A 19,168-nucleotide genomic window follows, 5' to 3' on the forward strand; every position below is an offset into this window, starting at 1 on the left:
CAGTGGGAAAAAATTCAACTGTAATGCGGGCCTGACAAAACTTCAGTCAATTTGGTGGGGAGTTCTGGAGTGAATATTGCCCCTCCAGGCGCCCATCATGGGGCTGAAATGGCTGGACCTTATATCCGCAGATACAGGCTGCCCCAGCAGGGCAGGCTCTTGGGAGAGGTGCTCTCTGCAGCTGAGGTGGCCCCTGAAGGAGCTGACAGCTGGAGGCCAACAGCCGAGGAAGGCAGAAAGTCCTTCCTCGCGGGGGTGTCTGTTTGGCACGCTCACTGTCTACCACTCTACCACAGTCTGACATACGGAGACGGTCAAAATGAAGAGTGTGACGGGCCAAAAAACTCTCCCCCTGACCCCCAAGATGTCCACATCAAATCCCTGGAAGCTGTGAATGTGACTTTATTTGGAAAAAGAGTCTTTGTAGATGTGATTAAGTAAGGATCATCCTGGATTATCTGGGTGAATCCTAAATACTCTCCCAAGTGTTCTTGTAAAAGAGAGGCAGAGAGAGACTAGACGCATGGAAGAGGAAGTGGTGTGAGGATGGAGGAGGCAGAGATTGCAGTGATGCTGCCGCAAGCCAAGGAATGCCTACGGCCACCAGAAGCTGGAGGAGGCAAGGAATGGACGGTCCCTGGAGCCTCGGGTGGGATCGTGACCCTGCTAACACTTTGGTCTTGGCCACTGAAACTGACTTTGGAATTCTGACCTCCAGAGCTGTGAGAGAATACATTTCTGTTGTTTAAATCCATCAAGTTTGTGGTAATTTGTTACAGCAGCCACAGGTAACTGTATATGAAGAATAATGGGAAAATTGCTGGTGGGGATGCAAGTTGGTGAACCCAGAGGCTCTCCCTTGGTGTGGCAATGAGATTCAGAGTTCTCACATTGGGAGCAATGCCTGGAACACAGTCCCCACGAGTACTGACTGCTCATAGTCCCACTACCCACTGAGGTCTCCCAGAAGGAGAACAGTGCGGCAACGCCTCCAACCGCCACCTCAACCCCCACCTCAGACTTGCCCCTGCCCACCCCACAGCTGTACCTGGTGTAGATTCCAGAGACCAATCTTTGGCCTTGTCCCACTTATCCCCTCGACCAGGCTGGCCACCCCCCAGATCTCCCTCTCCTGGCCTTCCAGAGGAGGGGGAGTACTGAGGAGAATGGCAGCCTCTCTCGTCTCCCTGCTTTGGGAAATAAACATCCCTGGAGCCTAGATCTACTCCCTGGACAGAGGTCAGCAAGATAGGAATGATCTGTTGGGCCGGATTGGATCTATAATCCAATGGGGCCCCATGGCTGTGTGTCCCAACAGGGCACCAAGGTCCTTGAGGCTCCCTTAGGTGTATTTTACTTGCTTCATTCAACAAGGACACATTTCTGAAAACGGGACATTGCGTGTTTGTATTTGGAATATCACATTTGAGCCTCGTTTTAGGAAGGTGCATTAAAAGGTGGAAAATTCTAGAAAGCAATAAAGCGGCCTTGTGGGGGTGATCTGTTTAAGGGATAGTCATAGTTTATAGCCTTGTCTCAAAGTCCCCTCCCAACCCTGCTCCTCCCAGAAACAAACCTACCAAAGGTCAGGGGTTGGACCTGACTTCCCAGGCTGGTCCCTCCCAGGACGGGGAGCCAGGGCAGGCCTCCACGCCTGCACCTGGCCTTGCTGGCATTCTTTGAGGGACAGGACATGTGGGCATCCACTGAATCCCACCCGCTGGGGCACGTTCTCCGGAGTGCAGCTGAGAGAACAGAATTCTGCCCTCCCTGGGTCCCACACAGCAGAAGGGCCTGAATTTTGGAGTGGGGGCAGTGAGCGCTTCCAGCACAAGCCCCTTCCTCCTGCACAGATGGAAATGGTGTCCTGGCCCTTGGTTCAGCCCTCCAAGCTAGTGCTCATCCCATGATCCTTCCAGTATCTTCCCAACACCTGAGTCACGTTTGTAGCCTCTTCTGGTGTCTTCTGGATCGGACATCCACTCTCAAATAGACCAAGCTTTCAGAGCAAGTGACAGATCTAGAAACCTTCCTGGGACAACTGCGTATACCACTCATGAGAGGCAGGAGGACCTTACAAAATAATACCCTCAGTTCAAATAGACCCCAGGGGAGCTGATAATGTATCAGCAAGCCTGCTGCCGCTGAGACCACAAGAAGTGAAATAAATGTTTTCTCTCACATTTACCTGCCCCAGGGAGAGTAAGAGTAGGACAAAGGCAAGTGGCTACATTAAGAATTTTTAAAGACAATGCTTCTGTTTCTCATTTGTATTTTAAAGTTTGCATTAAGTACCTCCTATATATCAGTATCAGTGATCGATAACTCTGGGCTCAAGGAGCTAGCATTCTATAAGGGAGGCACGTACATGACTAGATCATTACATTACTATGTGTGTGTGTATGTACATAGTTAGTCATGATACCATGTTAAATAGAAGCATGTGAGTAAGCCCTGTAGGAACAAGAAAATTCTTGGTGGAGCAGGGGGCATAGTAGTGAATTTAGGCCTTGAGGGATGCATAGGAGTTTGTCTTGGTTTACTCAGGGGGTGGAGAGGCCATTCCTAATCTCATCCTGTTAGGCAGCTTCTGCACACAGGAAGGTAGCAGAGAAAGGCCTCGTGTGCACATGCAGGGAGGGTTGGGAGAGGAGGCTGCAGAGGCCCATCCTAGGAGTGCCAGGCCAAGTGGCATCCACTGTGGACCATGGGGAGCCTTTGAAGGACTGTCCACCTGAGGCCTAGAGGCAAGGGGGCTATTGAAGATGGAGGCAGACGTAAGCTTAAGAGGCCATGAGACGCTGAACCAAGTGCAAGCAGGGTTGGAGATGGTGGGGCAGACTTGAGAGTTGGTTGGTTAGTTATAATTTAGAATGTAACTTGGAGGGAGAGCCAGGAATAGGGGGAATTGTATACCTTTTCTCTACCCAGTGCCTTGGTCTGAGCCTGGAATAGACACAATGAAGGAAGATAGGATTTCAAGGTCTTTGAATCCCGCTCCTAAGTGAGGGAGGAGGGGATGAGGATGCTTGAGGTTATGCTAGGTTTGGAGAACCTGGCCTAAGGAGGTGATGCCCAACCCCACCTCTAGGGAGATCTTGAGGAAGGCCCTTCAGGTCAGGAGGGAGCGACAGCCCACCACCCAGCACCCGCCTGAGGCTTGGAGTGGAAGCAGACAGCCAGCGAGGACAGCCTGGAAACCGGTCTGCCAACCAGTTTAACCAGGGACGGGTTTCACTCTGGAGTTCAAAGGAACTGGGTGCACCCCGTCCCTCATGGGCCAACGGAAGCAGCAGCCCTTAACCCTTTCCCCGATTGTGCCCTGGGGCAACATCCAGGCAGCAGTTTGTGCTGGAGAGGGGTCAGACTCTTTGGGGCATGAAGTGGGTGGGGTGACCTTAGTTATGGTTGGGGGTGCAACCAGGCAGCTCAGAGTGGGGAAACTGAGGAGAGAGGCTCCTGTTTCTCCCCACCCCAGACTTCCCTTGGGGTTTCCTCCTCCTGGCTAGGCGGTCCCTGGAGGACCCTGGCTTCTGGGTGAGTGGAGGGGTGCTGGGATTGGATTTCTGGGGTGATGAATATTCATCACCCAAGCCGGCCTCTGCTTCTGTTTACTTAGCCGGGAGGGGCAGGGTTTCAGGTTCACCTTGACTCCTGGAGCCGCAGTGCAGAGCAGGTACCCGCTCCTGCACCTGTTTCTCTTGCACCTGCTGCACAGCTGCTCCTGCCCACCTTTCCTGGCCTGAGCCTTGCCTGGCGCGGCACCCCGGAGGCACCCGCACCTCCCCCGGTCTCCCTCGGGGGCAGCTCCTACACTCAGCTCCTTCTCTAGGGAAGCTCTCGCCTCCAGCCCGGAGCAGTCAGGATCACAGGTACAGGCAGAGGGTGGGTGGGAGGGGAAACCAAGGCACTAGCCTCTGTCAGGGGACCCAGCTCTGCCTCCACAGAGGACAAGGCCCCCTGGGAGGGGGAACCAGGCAGGACGGCTCCCATCTCTCCCTAGGTGGGCAGGCAGAACTTGACTCATCCCACTGGCTTCTTGGAGTCAATCCAGGCCTCCAACAGAGCTCCTTCTGGGAAAGTTTTACTTCAGAGCAGTGCTCTAGTAACTCTTGCTGAGCTGGAGTCTACCACCTCCTAGCCCCCAGCCTGGAGGATGTTTCCGGCGGTCTAGTAGGAATAGCTCCCTGTCCTATCCAGGGTACCCCAGTCTCACGCAGAGTGGAGCAGTACCACAGGGGCCCTGCAGAGAGATGGGGGAGGGGGTTCTGAGTTTTGTCTTACAACATGGAAGCTGACTTGCTCCCTCAACCCCCCTCCACCCTTCCACCTCCACCCCTGTCAATGGTTAACTTGTCTCAGTTCAGAAGGAGCCAACCCCAGTCTGGGTAAGGCCCTTAGGGCAGCACACAGAAACCAGCTGGCAAGGCGGGGGCTGTCTTGGGGTGCCCACGTGCATACCAGGGTGCTGACCACCATAGGCAGGAGGTGGCAGGCTATCCTGGGAGGCCCTTTGTGGGTTCCCAAGCTGTGCAAAACAGTGGATGTGTAGCTTGCATCTTCAGGGCTGATTTCTATCATCCCATGGACTGCAAGGCCCTGGGGCAAGGGCCCTGCCCTCAGCGGCCTGCTCAGGGCCCTGCACAAGCCAAATGTCACCAAATGCTGAATTGGTTCAAAATCCCAGGTACATCTCCTCCCCCCAGCCCCCACAGCCTCCTGTGTTTAGGCATGGCGTGTGGATGCAGGCATCTGGCTCTTTGCAACTTTGGATATCCGGGAAGTTTGGCTATTGTGTCACTTTTTTTTTCCTAAAGCAAATCAGATTTTACACTATCTATTTAAAAGAATCTTATAGCCGGGTTATTTTGTAAAACAAAGAACAGTCCGCTAATTTATCTGTTCTGCAAATTCAGATTTCCATAGGTCAGGCTTGCCTAAAGGGCCAAACACCTGCTCACTGGTGTGCGCATGTCCTCCAGGACAGAAGGGATAGCAAGCAAAAAGCATCTTGGAGAGACCAGAGTTCAAGGCCAGGAGACAAGGGCACCAATGCCTTGGTGCCACGGTGGAGGCTCCGAGGCAGGGTCCGAGGGCTAGTCCAACCTCTCTCGGTGGTTTTCTGACGAGTTCCTTGTGATCTGTCGCTCCCTTTACTCCAAGGAGAGTGGATGCCAAGTTCAAATACCTGTTAAAGTGAGTATAGTTTAACTGCAGAGGCCACTTCCTAGGCAGTTTGGGGGTTACTGTCGGTTCAGGAGCTGGAGCCTCCACTCCCCAAGTTCCTTGGCAGCCCGGATGGGCGGTGGTGGGGCTGTGGGCTTTGACCCAGACCAGGTGGGGGCTGGGGCACCCACAGGCCGAGTGAGCACTCTGTCCCGCCTTCCCGGCCCTCCCCACAACTCCTTCCAGAAACCCATTCTGGAACACCAAGTTCTGTGCAAGGCTGTGCTAAGCCCAGGTGGGGCAGGCTGCCAAAGCAAAGCTCTCAGGCTGTCCCCTTGGTGTACTCACCCCAGGGTGCCCTGAAAGTATTTATCTGACCACTCACACCTCCTTCACTTTCTAAGTGGGAGCCGCACTAGATCTCCCTGGGATTCTCTTGCTACTTGAGCTCAGCTGGAGGGACAGAGCTGGAAAAGTGGGATCCGGCTTTCTGGACAGAGAGGTGGGAAGGAATCCACTGGGCATCTGCTCTGGGCAAGGGGATGGGTATTTGGAGGGCCAGGGGACGCCCACAACAAGAGGGCCATGGGTGCAGGCACTCAGTTCATTCCAAGCCTAGGTCAGCATTCTGCTTTTTTTTTTTTTTTTTGAAATTGATATACCCACCCTCTAAGCAAAAAATCCAGACTCATTATGGAAAATCTGGGAATCAGAAAATAGAGAGGAGGAAGCATCCCCTATTCCTTCTACATAAAGAAAACCAATATTAATCACTTGTCATATTTCTTTCTGGTCTTTTTAGAAAATGTAGTTAAGACCATCAGGTTGGTTTGTTTTTGTTTGTTTTGGCCATGCTGCGCAGCTTGTGGGATCTTAGTTCCCAGACCAAGGACTGAACCTGGGCTCTTGGGCCCTCAGCCCTGAAAACACAGAGTTCTAACCACTGGACCACCACGGAATTCCCAAGAACATCCGTTTTTAAAAGGAGGTGATACATTCGCCTGGGCTTAGGCTGGGTGACCATCTAACTTTCTGTACTGTGTACTGTGGCTCTCACACCCTCCTCCTCAGGACTTTCACAGCCCACACCACGGAGTCCTAAGAACCGGACCAACCTCTCCAGGCCCAGAGATGTCTCCATGTCTCATCACTCTGCCTGCTCTTTCATTGATCTTACTTCCTCCAGTCTCTGCTCTCTTCTTCTTGTGGTGTGCAGGCAACCTCATCCGCCAGAACTTCCAGTAGCTCAGGCAGCAACTTTGTGGAAATTAGTAAAAGGTGACACATAATGCTGTCAGGGCAGAAGCCTGGATTTCAGCCCCCCCGCCCCACCTCTTGTGGGGTACCCTTATGGAGGGTCCAGCCTGTGATAACCAGATCCCACATGTACCTCTTGGCCCCACCAAACTTCCTTCCAAATGTTCAGGTCCCCTTCAAACCCCTGTCCTCGTGGAAGCTGTATGGGGAAAGGGAGCCACCCCTCAGTAATTATTACATCAGCATAACTTTTATTGAATACTTTGCAAAGCTTGTCTACGTCATGGGCAGGGATTAACGTGAGAGCTAAATGTGAGGGACGAGTGAGGACACAGGTCCAGAGAAGTAACTTGCCAGAGGTCACGAGGCTGGAACAGTCCTCGGGACTTCCCGCTCCCAGCCTGCTTCTCCCTCTTAGAAAAAACCCGGCTGCTCATTTAGTCCCGGTGGCGACAACTGGGAGGTCCAAATGACTCTGAACATCACAAATCCTGTTTAATTTTGTAATGAATTCCAAGCAAAATGCACAAGGTGTTTCTGTCCATGTGATACCAGCTGACCATCTGTCCACTCCTGGCAGTAGGGCTTGGAGGTACAGCAGGAAGAGGACGGGAAGGTGGCAAAGGCCTGGTTACTGTGTGACCCGGGCCAGCTGTTCACCATCCTGCAGCCCCAAGGGGCCTGGAGTGTCAAAGCTGCCTGGCAGGGGTGTGTGGTGGTCCCGTTGTCCCCTCTGCCTGGCTCAGATGGCTTCCCCATGGGTGTTCTCTTGGGCGCCACTTCCCCAGATCCCTCTGTCTCCTCATATTCCCCCAAAGCATTGCATCACTTACCTGAGTCCTGGGTTCATTTGGCCCTACCCTCAGTTCTTTCAAGCCCAGGCTATGAAAAGCACGGTTGGGAGACGAGAAAGGGCTGCTACAAGACCCCTGCCCCTTCTCCCCACTGACGCCTTTCTCTACACCCCCTACGCCTGCAGAAAGCCCCACGCTCAGGTCTGGGAGAGCCATGACCGACGTTGGCTGGTGGAAGCTGACTTTCCTCCGGAAAAAGAAATCCACTCCCAAGGTGCTGTATGAGATCCCCGACACCTACACCCAAACCGAGGGCGGCGCAGAGCCCCCAGGGCCTGACAGCGGGGGCCCCAACAGCAACTATAACACCCGCCTGGAGAAGATTGTGGACAAGAACACAAAGGGCAAGCACGTCAAAGTCTCCCACTCAGGCCGCTTCAAGGAGAAGAAAAAAGTCCGAGCCACGCTGGCAGAGAACCCCAACCTCTTTGACGACGGGGAGGGCAAAGGACAGTGAAGGGGGCCAAGGAGGATGCTAGCACCTCCTCACTCCCTGCCGTCAGCTGGATCTGAGACAGGAGCTTGCCACGCCGGCCTCTTTGGCCACAGCTGAAGCCTCGGGAGTAGCTGTTGCCTGCTGGCAGGAAATGTCTGGTTTTGGGTTTGTATTTATGTGCTCCATCTTTCTGGAAAGCCTGAGAGATCCCAGGTCCTCCCGCCCTCCCCCACCACACACAAAGGCATTCCAGTTCAAGGATGAAAAGTCCCACTCAGGAAGGACAGCCCTCCTCCAAGACGTGGCAGCACCAGCAGGGAGATGGGCGTGGAAGGAATGGAACAAGGGAGCTGGACAGACCTCACACCCTCCCGGGGCACAGGGTCAAGGGTGAGTTGGAATTGTTGCCCCTTCTACTTTCTCTACCTGGGATTATTCCCTGGATCAGTTCTGAGAGTGCATTTTCCAGAAGCCACGTAATGGGGGTTGGTTTCCTGGAGCTGAGGCGGAGATGTTGAACTCGAGCTCACCTCCTAACTCAAGTGGGAAACTTCCTGGAACTTTGCCCCTGGGTGTGCAGGGGGAGGGGGGCCCTGGCACTCCCTAGGGGGTGCTGCAGAAGGCCTGATTAGGGACCCCATGGGTTTCTGCACATACCCTCAAAGGAAAGCTACACTGCTTCATGGGTCCAAACTCGGAAAGGGGGTGCCAAGCTCTGGCAGGAGCCGCCTCCCTCTCCCTACTGGTATTTAAGATGGATCAGCCCCAGAGATGAGTCCTGGAGCCCTGAGTTTTGTTTAAAAAAACAATTGTAGGTTTCTCTTTTTGTAATAAACAATGCTGCAGAAGCAGAGAACCTATTTATGTTCTTGTCTTGCATTTACTGAGATGCTGTTTTTCATGCCTTTACTCTTTTTTACTTTGTGTTCAAACTGTCCCTTGCAAGCACCAGGAAGGGTCCCCAGGTGTAAAAATGTAATACCTAGGTCATTAACTTCGCCCACCAAGCCATCTTTAGTGTCTGGAGATGAAGAGAGCAAAGGAAGGAGCTATTACACCTCAGCAACAGAGAGGCTGTCAGGGGCTCCAAGAGAATGGAGTAGACCTTTGGGGACCGACCCCCAAATCTCAGTGGTTTGGTTTGGGTTCCCCCCTTAGTAGCTGGGTGATTGGGGGGAACATTTAAACAACAACAACAACAACCCAAAACACCTCCTCTGAGCCTCAGTCTCTTCTTGGTAAAAGAGGCTGTAATAATACCTATTTCACAGGGAGTGGTCAGTATTAAGTGGTCCATAAGTAGTCCTCTAGTAGGTGCCCAGTGAATACTGGTTTCCTTCCCCTTGCTTGATGAAGGAACTCCACCACAGCCCACTTCTTCCATTTAAGTTTGAGGAGAGAGCTTACTTCCTATGCTGTTAGGTCCAGACCCTCCTCAAGCCCCATGAGTTGAGAACTGGAAAAAATTGGCCAAGTCTCTGGAGCTCGTGGTGGGAACAGAGAGAGACCAAGGTGACGACTAAACAGTGTGGTCCTGTGGCTTCCAGGTCAGCTGCTTGCAGGCTGCTGGGCCACCCCAGGGAGGTTACTCAGGAAATTTACCAAAACAAACAGACCTGTACAAGGGTGCCTTTGTTAGGCGGCCTCACCCAGGCCAGAGGGAACTCTCAGGACGCGTGTGGGAGACCAGGGGCTGGAGGGAGGGAAGGCAGGCTCATGTGTGCTGCCTTCCCCAAAGCCTCTTCCCCTATCCCTTTCTAGGGTCCCAACAATCACTCAGTCCATAAAGCCTCCCATGGAGGAGCTGACTTTCCCCAGGCTGCAGCTCTGCCCAGGCTTACCAGCTGCTCCTTACAGAGTGCTTATAACAGGCCAGGCCCTGTGACAGGTACTCCACGAGTTTCCTCCTTTAACCCTCTCATCACAGGTGCTGTCATTATTGCCATTTTCCAGTTTTTCAGGTGCATTAGCTGAAGCTTAGAGAGGTCAAGTCACCAGCCCTTGGTCAGGGCTCGCGGTGGCTGAGCTGGGACTGAGGCCAGAGCCGTGCATATGACCGCTGCACCACACAGCCCCTTGCACACTTGATTTTCATCTGCTCAGGGAAGGGACACTGAGGCTCAGAACAAGGAAAGGAGCAGTCACCTTCGGCAGAAGGGGAGGTGGGGTTATGCCTGGGTCTGGGGATCCTGGAAGGCGAGCACCATCCAATGGGGCTGCCCAACTCTGGAACCAGCCAGGGAAAGTCAACCAGCTTCAAGGCTGAGTGTCCCCTGACACCCCAGACCGCAGGGATCTGCCATTTCAGCCGTCCTGAGAGGGTCCCTGAGGCAAGGGAGAGATGAGGCTGAGCCCCGGGGGCCAGCGACCCGCGGTTCTATATCATGCTGGCAACGCCTGGCCCTCTGAGGTGAGAGGGTCTGTGGGCCCCTCTGCCCCACGCCTGCCGCCCCGCTTCACGGCCCGAACTGATGTCCGCAGAACCTTCCAGGAGAACTCCACATATAACCCTAAGCTGGGGGATGGATGAATGGGGGTGGGGGGCAGGTACTAAAAGCCAAAGGGAGATCTGGCTGCCCGGGGAGTCACAGCCAAGGCAGCTGCAAGTTTTCATGAGGCTGGAGGAGGAGGAGGAGGAGGAAGTGAGAGCGCAAACACGTGTAGGAGCCAGAGAGGCTACGGGTTATCGACCACAGTTTCACTGGGACAAGACCCAAGGGGGGGAGAGGGGGAGGCAGACCAGAACAGGCCTGCGCCGCCTAGAAGGGGCCAACCCTGGGCATCGGGCTCCCTCTGCTGGACACCCAACCTCCCCAGGGGAGAAGCCGGATGGGAGGAGTTGCTTAAATTCCCCAACTCCCCTCAATCCTGGGGGGTGGGGGGCCAGATCAGGCTAGACTGAACATTAATATCATGCATGGCTGATGAGCTTTTATTATAGACTTGGCACAGTGATTGTCAGACAGAGAAGAGGAAAGGAACGGCTGAGATCAGGCTCAAAGCAGACGGGGTACACTGCTCCCAGGAACACAAACAGGACAAGGCAGGGAAGGGCACCCCAGCACTCTCTCCTGCAGGTGGCCACAGGGTTACTACTGTGCCTTCCTGCATCCAGGCTTAAGGGAGGGGTCAATGCCCAGAGGGCCACCCCGGGAGGAGGCAGTCAGTAACAGACGCCGAAGCACACGCCCATGCGGTGGAATGAAGCAGTTTACAGAGTAGCAAGTTCAGTGCCAGCGTGTACAGTCAGTTCTCTGATCCTGGCTTAGTCACAGCAAACATTTGCCCAGCCTGGCTCCTCTCCACAGCTTGTGGGCCACTCACCCAGGTTGTCCCTGGTCACCAGACTTGTGCTCAAGGAAAGCAAATACTACAGTTCAGCACAGGCCTCAGGCAAGGGTTACTGAAGAATCCAATTGTGAGGGCGGGAGGTGGCTGGTTTAGAGGTTGAGACTAGTGCATCCGGTCACCTGGGGGAGAGGGTGGTCTTGTTAAAAGCAGAGTGAGATCCAATGGGTCTGGGGTGGGCTCCCAAGTGACGCTGATGCTGGTGGCCTGTGGACCACACTGCAAGTAGCAAGGACCTACTACCGGGGGTCTCAACCTTGGCTGCACAGAATTCCCTGAGCACCTTTAAAATTTCCCCAAGTCCAGGCTGCACTCACACTGGTCCAGTCATCTCTGAGGGTGGGACTGGGCACCAGGGATTTTGAAGCTCCTTGGTAATTCCAGTGAGGATGAAAACCAGTGATCTAGGAGTGGTCACCAGTAGGGGTGGGGGTGGGAGTGAAAGGATGTGTGAGTGTCAGAAAGATATAATCTCTATTATTTAATTGTATACCTGGAAAGTGAAATACACATAAACATATGTGTATATGTATTTCATATACATAGAGCTTTTATAAACAAACATGGAAAGTAAAGCTTGATGAAAAGCTTCCTGACACGCAGGTACCAGCATGAGTCCCTTCTACAGAACTCCTGTCTGACACTAACCTATGTCCTCCTAGGCAGCCCCAATTGTTTGAAATCTCTTCCCATGTTGAGATGAAATCTACTTCTGTGCAGCTTCCACCTATGGGTCCCTTGGAGCTACAGAGAATAAATTTAGTCTCTGTTCCACATTGCTGTGCTTCAGATAATGCAAGGCAGCTATCAGTTGGGTAAGTGGTATAAAAACATCCTATTTGCAAATGAGTTAGTTAAGGTTCTTTTTGTTGCAAGCTATGCAAATCAATTCTGGCTAGTTTAAGCCAAAAAAAAAAAATTTTTTTTTTTTTAGAGATAATGGGTTTTCTGAGGTAGGAGGAGGAGGAATTGCACAACCCAGACATGGGAAGGAGGGGTCCAGGGACTGCTGAGGGGACTGCAAGAGCAGCAGGCAGAGGCTGTGGCCTCCGGGCTGCCATTAGTGACTTGGCTATGACTCCTATGCTCGGAGTCGCTCCATTTCAAATTTCCAATTGGTGACAAGAAAAACCGATTGGCTAGATTGGCTCAGGTGCTTCTGCTGGGACCAATCAGCTTTGGCCAGCATGACTCTGTCCCTTGATGACGGACAAGGCTGCTGGGGGCCCACGCCCTGTCACCAGAAAAGGGAATCACACCAGACACTACCCCTAGAGGGAGCTGCTCCAATTCATCACAGTTAAGGTCAAGAAACTAATTATGGGATTCTTTTCCATTTGTGATTGTCTATGACACTAGACCAGCTGACTACAGAGAACGCGGAGGATGAACTCTGAAGGGCCCTGAATATGAGAGGTGGGAAGGGAAATGGGCTGAGTTTAAAAGGGCCTGGCTCCTGAACCCATACCCTGTCTTAGCACGGCCCCGATCCCAGTCAGCACCAGCAGATTGGGAGTCAGGGCGAAAGTCTCTCATAGACCCAGTCTTCCTCCCCTCGGTGGGTCATGGGCCCCAAGGGGGAGCCTCCTGTCGGTACGCCCCGTCGAAAGACGATCCGGTCGTGCAGGCGGTTGGTTTGGCCTTGCCAGAACTCTATTACCTGTGGGTACAGTACGAAGCCACCCCTACAAGGAGAAGCAGAGGTTTTGGTGCTCTGTGCATTTTTCCAGCCAGGCAACCCCACCACTCTCTGCACCATCCCAGGGCCTGGTGAAGCAAGCTGCTGGCATGCATCTGACAAGGGTTGCCAGGAAGGAGTAGATCTGTAATTCCATGGACAGGATGGCTTTAAGTAAGGATGAGGGTCCCGGTGTCCCTTTCCAGATGACCGCCAGGTATCACTCACCAGTATTTTGGCTTCGGCACCTCTTGTTCCTGGTAGAGTTGCTCCAGCTCCTTACTTTTCTTTCTCAGATACTGTCCAGGGGAAGGAGATGGAGGAAGGGCCAGGCCCAGTCAATGATTCATTTAATCACCATTTACTGAGCCTGTGCTCTGTGCCAGGTGCTGAGGACACAGGTGAGTAAGGCCGGCTGGCCTCTGGCCTCTGGGGACACGGTCCAACGGGAGGGTCGGACAAACACAGCAGGCCTGTTCCCTGCGCCCCATATCCACATCCCCCAGGGAGACCAACCATGTCACTTTGCTGGAGAAAGAGGGCCCTGACATCCCCTGCAGGCAGCATCTGGGGCTGAGCCAAGGCACCCGCCATCCAGAGGACAAGGCACTCACCTCCCGATCGGGGATCACGGAACTCTGGTGACTGACCGCAGCCCCAATCTGGCTGGTCCTGGGGCGGGTGTGGAAGTAGCACTTGGCCTCCTCCTCGGGTAGCTTCTTCACGGAACCCTCCACTCGCACCTGCCCAGGGATGGCCCTGGTTAGATGGCATTCAATGCCACCTACCCTTCTTACCAGCACAGGCCCCAGTCCTCTCTGTTCTTCCCTTTATCCACTGCCCCACCACGCCTGACTCCAGCTAGCCCAGCTAAGTGAGAGCCATTTGAAAGGCAGGATGTTTGCCCAGCCTGGGGACCTTAACCAGGTTCAGCCATACACTCAGGCCTGTCCCACCCCAGCCCACCCCAGGCCGTCCCAGTATCGCTCACTCACCTGACGGTTTAGGGGCTCCCAGTAGAAGACAAGGGAAGCAAAGGGATTAGAGTCCTGGAAATGAAAGAGAATCCACAGACAGTCATCAGGGCAGAAGCAGGGATGCCTCCAGCGTGGGGGGACGGCAGGGAGTCTGCATCGCGCAGGTCCACTGCAGATGAATTTACCATAATGTCTCATTTTCAAATCCTCAAAGGTAGGCCTGCTTTTACAAGTGTGGAGACAGGCTCAGAGAGGTTAAGTTACAGGCCCAGGTTCACACAGTGAATGGAAGACCTACACTGAAAACCTAAGCCAGATGGACTCCAAAGTGAGGCTTGCCATTTCTCTCACCTAGAGATGTGCAAATCCTCAGAAAGGCACGTTCGGCTGCTCTGGACTCAGGGAGGGGTCCTCGTTTTGGATTCATTAATTGAATGCCTATGAAGGGCCAGCTCTGTGCTCAACACCCGGAAACGTGCTGGGGGTACAACAGAGGTACCACAGATACAGCCTCTGCCCCCCGCAAGCTTACCACTCGGCAGAGGACACAAACATGACTCACGGAATCCCATAAATACATGCACAGTTCGGAACTAAAGAGATGGCAGAGAGGAAAGCTGCAAGTTATCATGACCACAAACAGTGAGAGGGGCTGACTCAGCCCGGGAGTCCAGAAGGCTTTCCTGAGGAGGTAATGGGGGCACTGAGACCTGAAGGAACAGGAGCTACTCAGGTAAACAGAGGGGGAGGTGGGGGTGCCTAGAGAGAGCCCTCGTCCATGGCAGAGAGCAGGGCAAGTGCAAAGGCCCGCAGGCAGGACGGTGCCTGAGCACAGCCGGCAAGTGGGTTGGGGCAGGTGTGGTGTGAGAAAGCGACCAATGAGCCAGGGCTGGACCCTGCAGGCCCAGGAAGGATCCTCACCAGTTCTCTTCCCTTTCGACTCTCGAAGTTAGTGAAGAAGCGGAAGCCATCTCTGCCAAAGCCCTTCAGGAGCACCATGCGGGCAGACGGTTTCCCATCTCTGGGGCAAAGAAGAGAGCACCGTGGTCAGAGCCCCTCTACACAGGATGTCTGAGCACCCCTACACCTGTGCCCCCTTATTCTGTACTGTCTGTGCACTCAGGCTGCCCATTCCCACTTGCCTGTGGGAATTTGCCCTGGAGGTACAAGTATAACACCACTGCCTAGGGCCCTGTAATGGACTGAAATGGGTCCCCCTAAAATTCAATTTTGAAGCCCTAACCCACAATGTGACTGTATTTGGACATAGGGCCTTTAGGGTAATAACTAAGGTTAAATGAGGTAGTAAGAGTGGGATTCTAATCTAGTAGGACTGGTGTCCTTATAAGAAGAGGAAGAGAGACCAGAGAGCTCTCTCTCCCTGCACATGCAAATGGAAGTCCATGTGAGGACACAGCAATAAAGACATCCATCTGTAAGCCACAAAGACAGGCCTCACTAGAAACCAACTCTGACAGCACCGTGGTCTTGTACTTCTAGCATCCAGAACTGTGAGAAAATAGATCTCTGTTATTTAAGCTCCCCAGCCTGTGGTACTTTGTTACGGTGGCCCAAGCAAACTAGCTCTGGTGGATATCCAGGGGCACAGTACAAGAGCCCTGCCTTTAAGGCCTGATGCTTTACTGAGGGGGGGACCAGAAGAGTTGAATAAAAGGCTGATATAAGAGATGTCTCAAGGGGTTTATGACTGTCAAATAAGTGATACAAACAAGCACTGTGCTAGATTTCAAGAGAGGGAGAGAGCTTTATGGAGAGATTCCAGGAGATCTGCCTCTCAAAGAGCAGATGGGAATTGCGGAGACCGGGCGATGAGGGAGACAAAGGTGTATGTATTGGGGGGTGGGTACATCAAGGGCAGAGATGAATGAGACATTACATTTTATCACTGAAATGGAATTGAGTAAAGTCTAATCTTTGGTTTACAGGTAAAGACACTGAGACCCAGAGAGGACAAGTTACTTGCCTGAGGCTGCACAGTATATTAATAACAGAACTAAAATCCTAAATTTGTCATCCATCAAATTGAGAGCTTCCTAAGTTTCCTACTTCATCTGTACCCACCTACAGAAGGGCCCACGGCTATGCCTACCTGGTACACGTAGCAAGACACATGGCATTGGCTTCCCCTATGTCAGGACACTGGACAACCTCCTCGAACCAGGCAGCAAACTGCTTCATGGGGTCCAAGGAGATCAGCTGAGTCTCCTCAAATGCCTGGGAAGGGAGAGTTTTATTTCATTTAACAAACACATGAAGTGCTTACTGTGTACATGGCTCTGTTCTAGGCACTTTTCAAATATTAACTCATTTAGTTCTCACAACAACTATCTCACAAGGGACTTCCTTGGTGGCGCAGTGGTTAAGAATCTGCCTGCCGAGAGTAACACAGACATATATATACTACCAACTGTAAAATAGTCAGTGCGAAGTTGTTGTATAACAAAGGGAGTCCAACTCGAGGATGGAAGATGCCTTTGAGGACTGGGGCGGGGAGGGTGGGGGGGGCTTGGGGGGGGGCGTCAAGGAAGGGAGGGAAGATGGGGATATGTGTATAAAAACGGATGATTGAACCTGGTGTACCCCCCCAAAAAATAAATAAATAAATAAATAAAAAAAAAAAAAAAAAAAAGAATCTGCCTGCCAATGCAGGGCACATGGGTACAATTCCTGGTCCGGGAAGATCCCACATGCCATGGAGCAACTAAGCCCATGTGCCACAACTACTGAGCCTGCGCTCTAGAGCCCACGTGCTGCAACTACTGAAGCCCTCGAGCCTAGAGCCTGCGCTCTGCAACAAGAGAAGCCATCACAAGGAAGAGTAGCTCCTGCTCGTTGCAACTAGAGAAAGCCCACACGCAGCAACGAAGACTCAACGCAGCCAATAAATAAATAAATAAAATAAATAATTAAATCCCCCAACTATCTCATGACAAGAAAACAAAAAGGTGAATAGGTCCCACAGCTAGTAATGGACAAATCATGTCATGGTGTCAAACCTACCACCTGGGGAGCCTAAAGACAGATTCCTGGGTTCCGCTCTGTAAATTCTCATTCAGTAGGTCTGAGGTTTAATGAAAAACTGTATGTTTAGCAAGCACTTCTGGAAATGCTCACTTGCAACCAGATTTGGTAACCAGGCTCTGGGCCCCAATTCCAAAATAGTTCTCTTGGTTTCTTACCCTCAGGGAAAAGGCAGCAAGAGCGGGAGCTTTTTCCTCCCCCACTTGTTACTTATTTATCAAACATTTATAAGCTGATTATCACAGTTCTAGGCACTTTTCAAATATCAAAGTCCATAACATGCCTGTGAGGTCAGTACTGAGGAAACCGAGGCCCAGGAAGGTGAGTAAACGGCCCAAGTTGTGCAAAGAGCAACCTGCAGGATTCCATCCAGGCGGGCCCCCAAGTGCGCGCCCTGAGCCCCACTGAATGACAAGCTGCCTCTGGAGCCCACCTGTATCCTCATTTCCCCAGAACCCCTTCCCCCTTGATTGTCTTTGAACCCCCTTCTCCCACCGAGGTGACCCCCAGCCCCACGGGGTGGACCAGAAACCCCAGGGAGTCCCTCCCATTCTCCTCTCCTCCGGAGATGACTCGGGTCCCCTGTGCTCTCGCCCCCGAGGTAGGCCCTGTGGGGAGGCGGCACCTCATGCTCCCCGCGGTAGCTCTTGCGCAGCGGTCCCAGGTCCATGACAGCACGGCGGCCGCACAGGTGGCGGAGGCAGCTGGACCACTGGGCGGGTCGCCGGAAGATCACGATGAAGTCCCGCAGCCCAAACGTCATGGGGCCGCTGGCCACGTGACCCGGCTTCGCTCCCCGCTGGATCTGGTTGGGTTGAACCAGGTTCTTAGCCCGGGAATCTACCCCCGGCGAGGAAGAATTCGCCAGTCGCCAAGCCAGGCCCAGAGGCCCCAAGTCCTCCGAGCCAATGGGAGCCAATAGTAAGGCAGGGTCGGTGGAGGGAGCCGGGCGCGGAGATGCCATTGGTCAGAGTTTTCCCGGAGCAAGGCCAATTAGAGCAAGACCAGCGGAACTCGGCCGCCAATGGACAGCGCCTCCGGGGGCGGGAGCAGAGAGACAAGGAAATGCTGTCACCGCCGTTAACCCGCACGTGGAGGTTTGTTAAAGGTATAGGAACTGCAGCAGCCCAGGCCGGGCGCGGGGAATGAGCCGCTGGGGTCTGAAGGGAGCAGTCAATATCAAGAGGCTGGCCCCCCTAGCAGGTGCCTGGAGGCCCGCTTAGTGCAGGGAGAACGCCCCCAGGGGAGGCTGGTGCCAGGAGAGAACAAATGGAAGATGGAATTAGGAGCCAGACTCTGAGGCAAGGTGATGTGGAGACACAGAAAGGGGCGATCTGGTGGGGGGAAGAAATTGGAGTTTGAGAGTGGGAGAGGTTGCAGTGACACAAGATCTCACGGGATAGGCACTGTGTAGTGTATGAGTATGGGGAGGTACTCTGGGGTCTGGGGAGGAGCACTGGGGTCAAGAAGAGACTGGGTAAGAAAGCAGATGGGTGGATGGGAAAGGGGAAGAGGGAAAATTTGGGATCAAGCCATCCCAGACCAGAACTATATTCCTCTTCTTGTTCTGAGTCCTCTCTCCAGCCTCCTTTCTGTAACCTGGGTTGCTGCTGCTCCCTTTCCTCATGGTTTCCCTTTTGTGGTTGCAGCAGAGCTCACACTAGCCAGTGTTCTGGGAGATGGAAAGATTGCCCTGGGCCACCCCCATCTTTGTCGTTTCCCATTTTTCACATTTTGCCCTTTCTCAGTAGCTGGAATCTAGCTCCCAGGTCAGTGCCAGCTGTCGCTGGGGGTGCAGGGGAGCAGCTGGCTATGCAAAGTCGCTTCCAGGCTGTGGACTCAGGGCTGAGAAATAGGACACCTGCCAGTGCCCATTCCAGCTTTGACCTGGCTGGGGCAGCCTTGGGTCAAGGCCTCTCTGTAGTCCTGGTTTCCACCAACATCAGGATGGGGAGCTGCAAGAGCCGTCTAGGCAGGCACCCCAGGACTGTGCCAGGTAAGGGGAACTTCCTGCCCTGTCAGGTGTCTGCGTTACAGCCAAGCTTCATTAAGCTCTACATTAGATACCCATCATCCTTTATTATGTGCGCATAGCTTGAGCCAAATAGCATCTGGAAGACAGATTTGCTGCAAAGAAATAATACATGTCTCCAAGCTTAATGATGTTGATCTGTGGATTCTCCACTGGTTGAAATTTTTTGTGTTATTTTTCTCTATCAACACAATAGCGAGAGAGTTGACTGGGCTTTCTTTCTTGTTGAGGTTACCTTTCCACATATGAACATTGCTCCCGTCCTTGCAAGGCCCTGCACTTGAACCTGGGTGAGCAGTGATTAGTACCCTTCAGCTCAGATGATTTTGTTCATGTAGCTACACTCTTAGCACTGCTGGGCTATGCTACCTGGACCTA

The 19,168-nt window shown here is 53.1% G+C and overlaps 2 protein-coding genes and 1 long non-coding RNA gene across 8 annotated transcripts in view; 2 read left to right on the forward strand and 1 right to left on the reverse strand.

Annotated features, from left to right (window-relative positions):
- The first annotated feature begins 3,280 nt into the window (after positions 1–3,280).
- Positions 3,281–8,571, forward strand: PRR15L (proline rich 15 like). Of its 3 annotated transcripts, none has more exons than XM_057716113.1 (3): positions 3,281–3,872; positions 5,969–6,444; positions 7,403–8,571. In XM_057716113.1, exons 2-3 carry the CDS (start codon positions 6,306–6,308, stop codon positions 7,732–7,734), a joined length of 471 nt encoding a protein of 156 aa, XP_057572096.1. In that variant the 5' UTR covers positions 3,281–3,872; positions 5,969–6,305; the 3' UTR covers positions 7,735–8,571. The 3 variants fall into 3 exon arrangements, with proteins under 3 accessions (XP_057572096.1, XP_057572097.1, XP_057572098.1); XM_057716114.1 differs by having other exon boundaries at positions 6,238–6,444; XM_057716115.1 differs by lacking the exon at positions 5,969–6,444.
- Positions 3,892–17,667, reverse strand: PNPO (pyridoxamine 5'-phosphate oxidase). Of its 3 annotated transcripts, XM_057716112.1 has the most exons (8): positions 17,384–17,667; positions 15,827–15,951; positions 14,638–14,737; positions 13,735–13,788; positions 13,354–13,482; positions 12,968–13,038; positions 12,530–12,746; positions 10,630–11,183 (listed from the first exon to the last, which is right to left on the reverse strand). In XM_057716112.1, exons 1-7 carry the CDS (start codon positions 17,519–17,521, stop codon positions 12,578–12,580), a joined length of 786 nt encoding a protein of 261 aa, XP_057572095.1. In that variant the 5' UTR covers positions 17,522–17,667; the 3' UTR covers positions 10,630–11,183; positions 12,530–12,577. The 3 variants fall into 3 exon arrangements, with proteins under 3 accessions (XP_057572093.1, XP_057572095.1, XP_057572094.1); XM_057716110.1 differs by lacking the exons at positions 10,630–11,183; positions 12,530–12,746 and adding an exon at positions 3,892–5,188; XM_057716111.1 differs by having other exon boundaries at positions 10,630–12,746.
- A 208-nt stretch (positions 17,668–17,875) lies between these two features.
- LOC130840311 (uncharacterized) overlaps positions 17,876–19,168 on the forward strand; it is a 32,946-nt gene continuing 31,653 nt past the window's right edge. The window contains exon 1 of one of the 2 annotated variants that reach the window (XR_009049993.1): positions 17,876–18,754. This is a non-coding gene — a long non-coding RNA (uncharacterized LOC130840311). The remainder of the gene's footprint in view (positions 18,755–19,168) is intronic. The other variant, XR_009049992.1, reaches the window with a different exon arrangement.

This window comes from Hippopotamus amphibius, chromosome 17, assembly GCF_030028045.1.
Source record: "Hippopotamus amphibius kiboko isolate mHipAmp2 chromosome 17, mHipAmp2.hap2, whole genome shotgun sequence".
NCBI lineage: Eukaryota > Metazoa > Chordata > Mammalia > Artiodactyla > Hippopotamidae > Hippopotamus > Hippopotamus amphibius.

Excerpts from the sequence above, each read along its gene's own strand:
- PRR15L (XM_057716113.1), top strand. The coding sequence starts at position 6,306 with ATGTCTCATCACTCTGCCTGCTCTTTCATTGATCTTACTTCCTCCAGT. Across the intron at positions 6,445-7,402 it reads TTTGTGGAAATTAGTAAAAG|AAAGCCCCACGCTCAGGTCT; the intron begins GTGACACATAAT and ends CTACGCCTGCAG.
- PNPO (XM_057716110.1), bottom strand. The coding sequence starts at position 17,521 with ATGACGTTTGGGCTGCGGGACTTCATCGTGATCTTCCGGCGACCCGCC. Across the intron at positions 13,789-14,637 it reads GTCGAAAGGGAAGAGAACTG|GACTCTAATCCCTTTGCTTC; the intron begins GTGAGGATCCTT and ends TTTCATTTCCAG. Across the intron at positions 13,483-13,734 it reads GGGAGCCCCTAAACCGTCAG|GTGCGAGTGGAGGGTTCCGT; the intron begins GTGAGTGAGCGA and ends ATCCCTGGGCAG.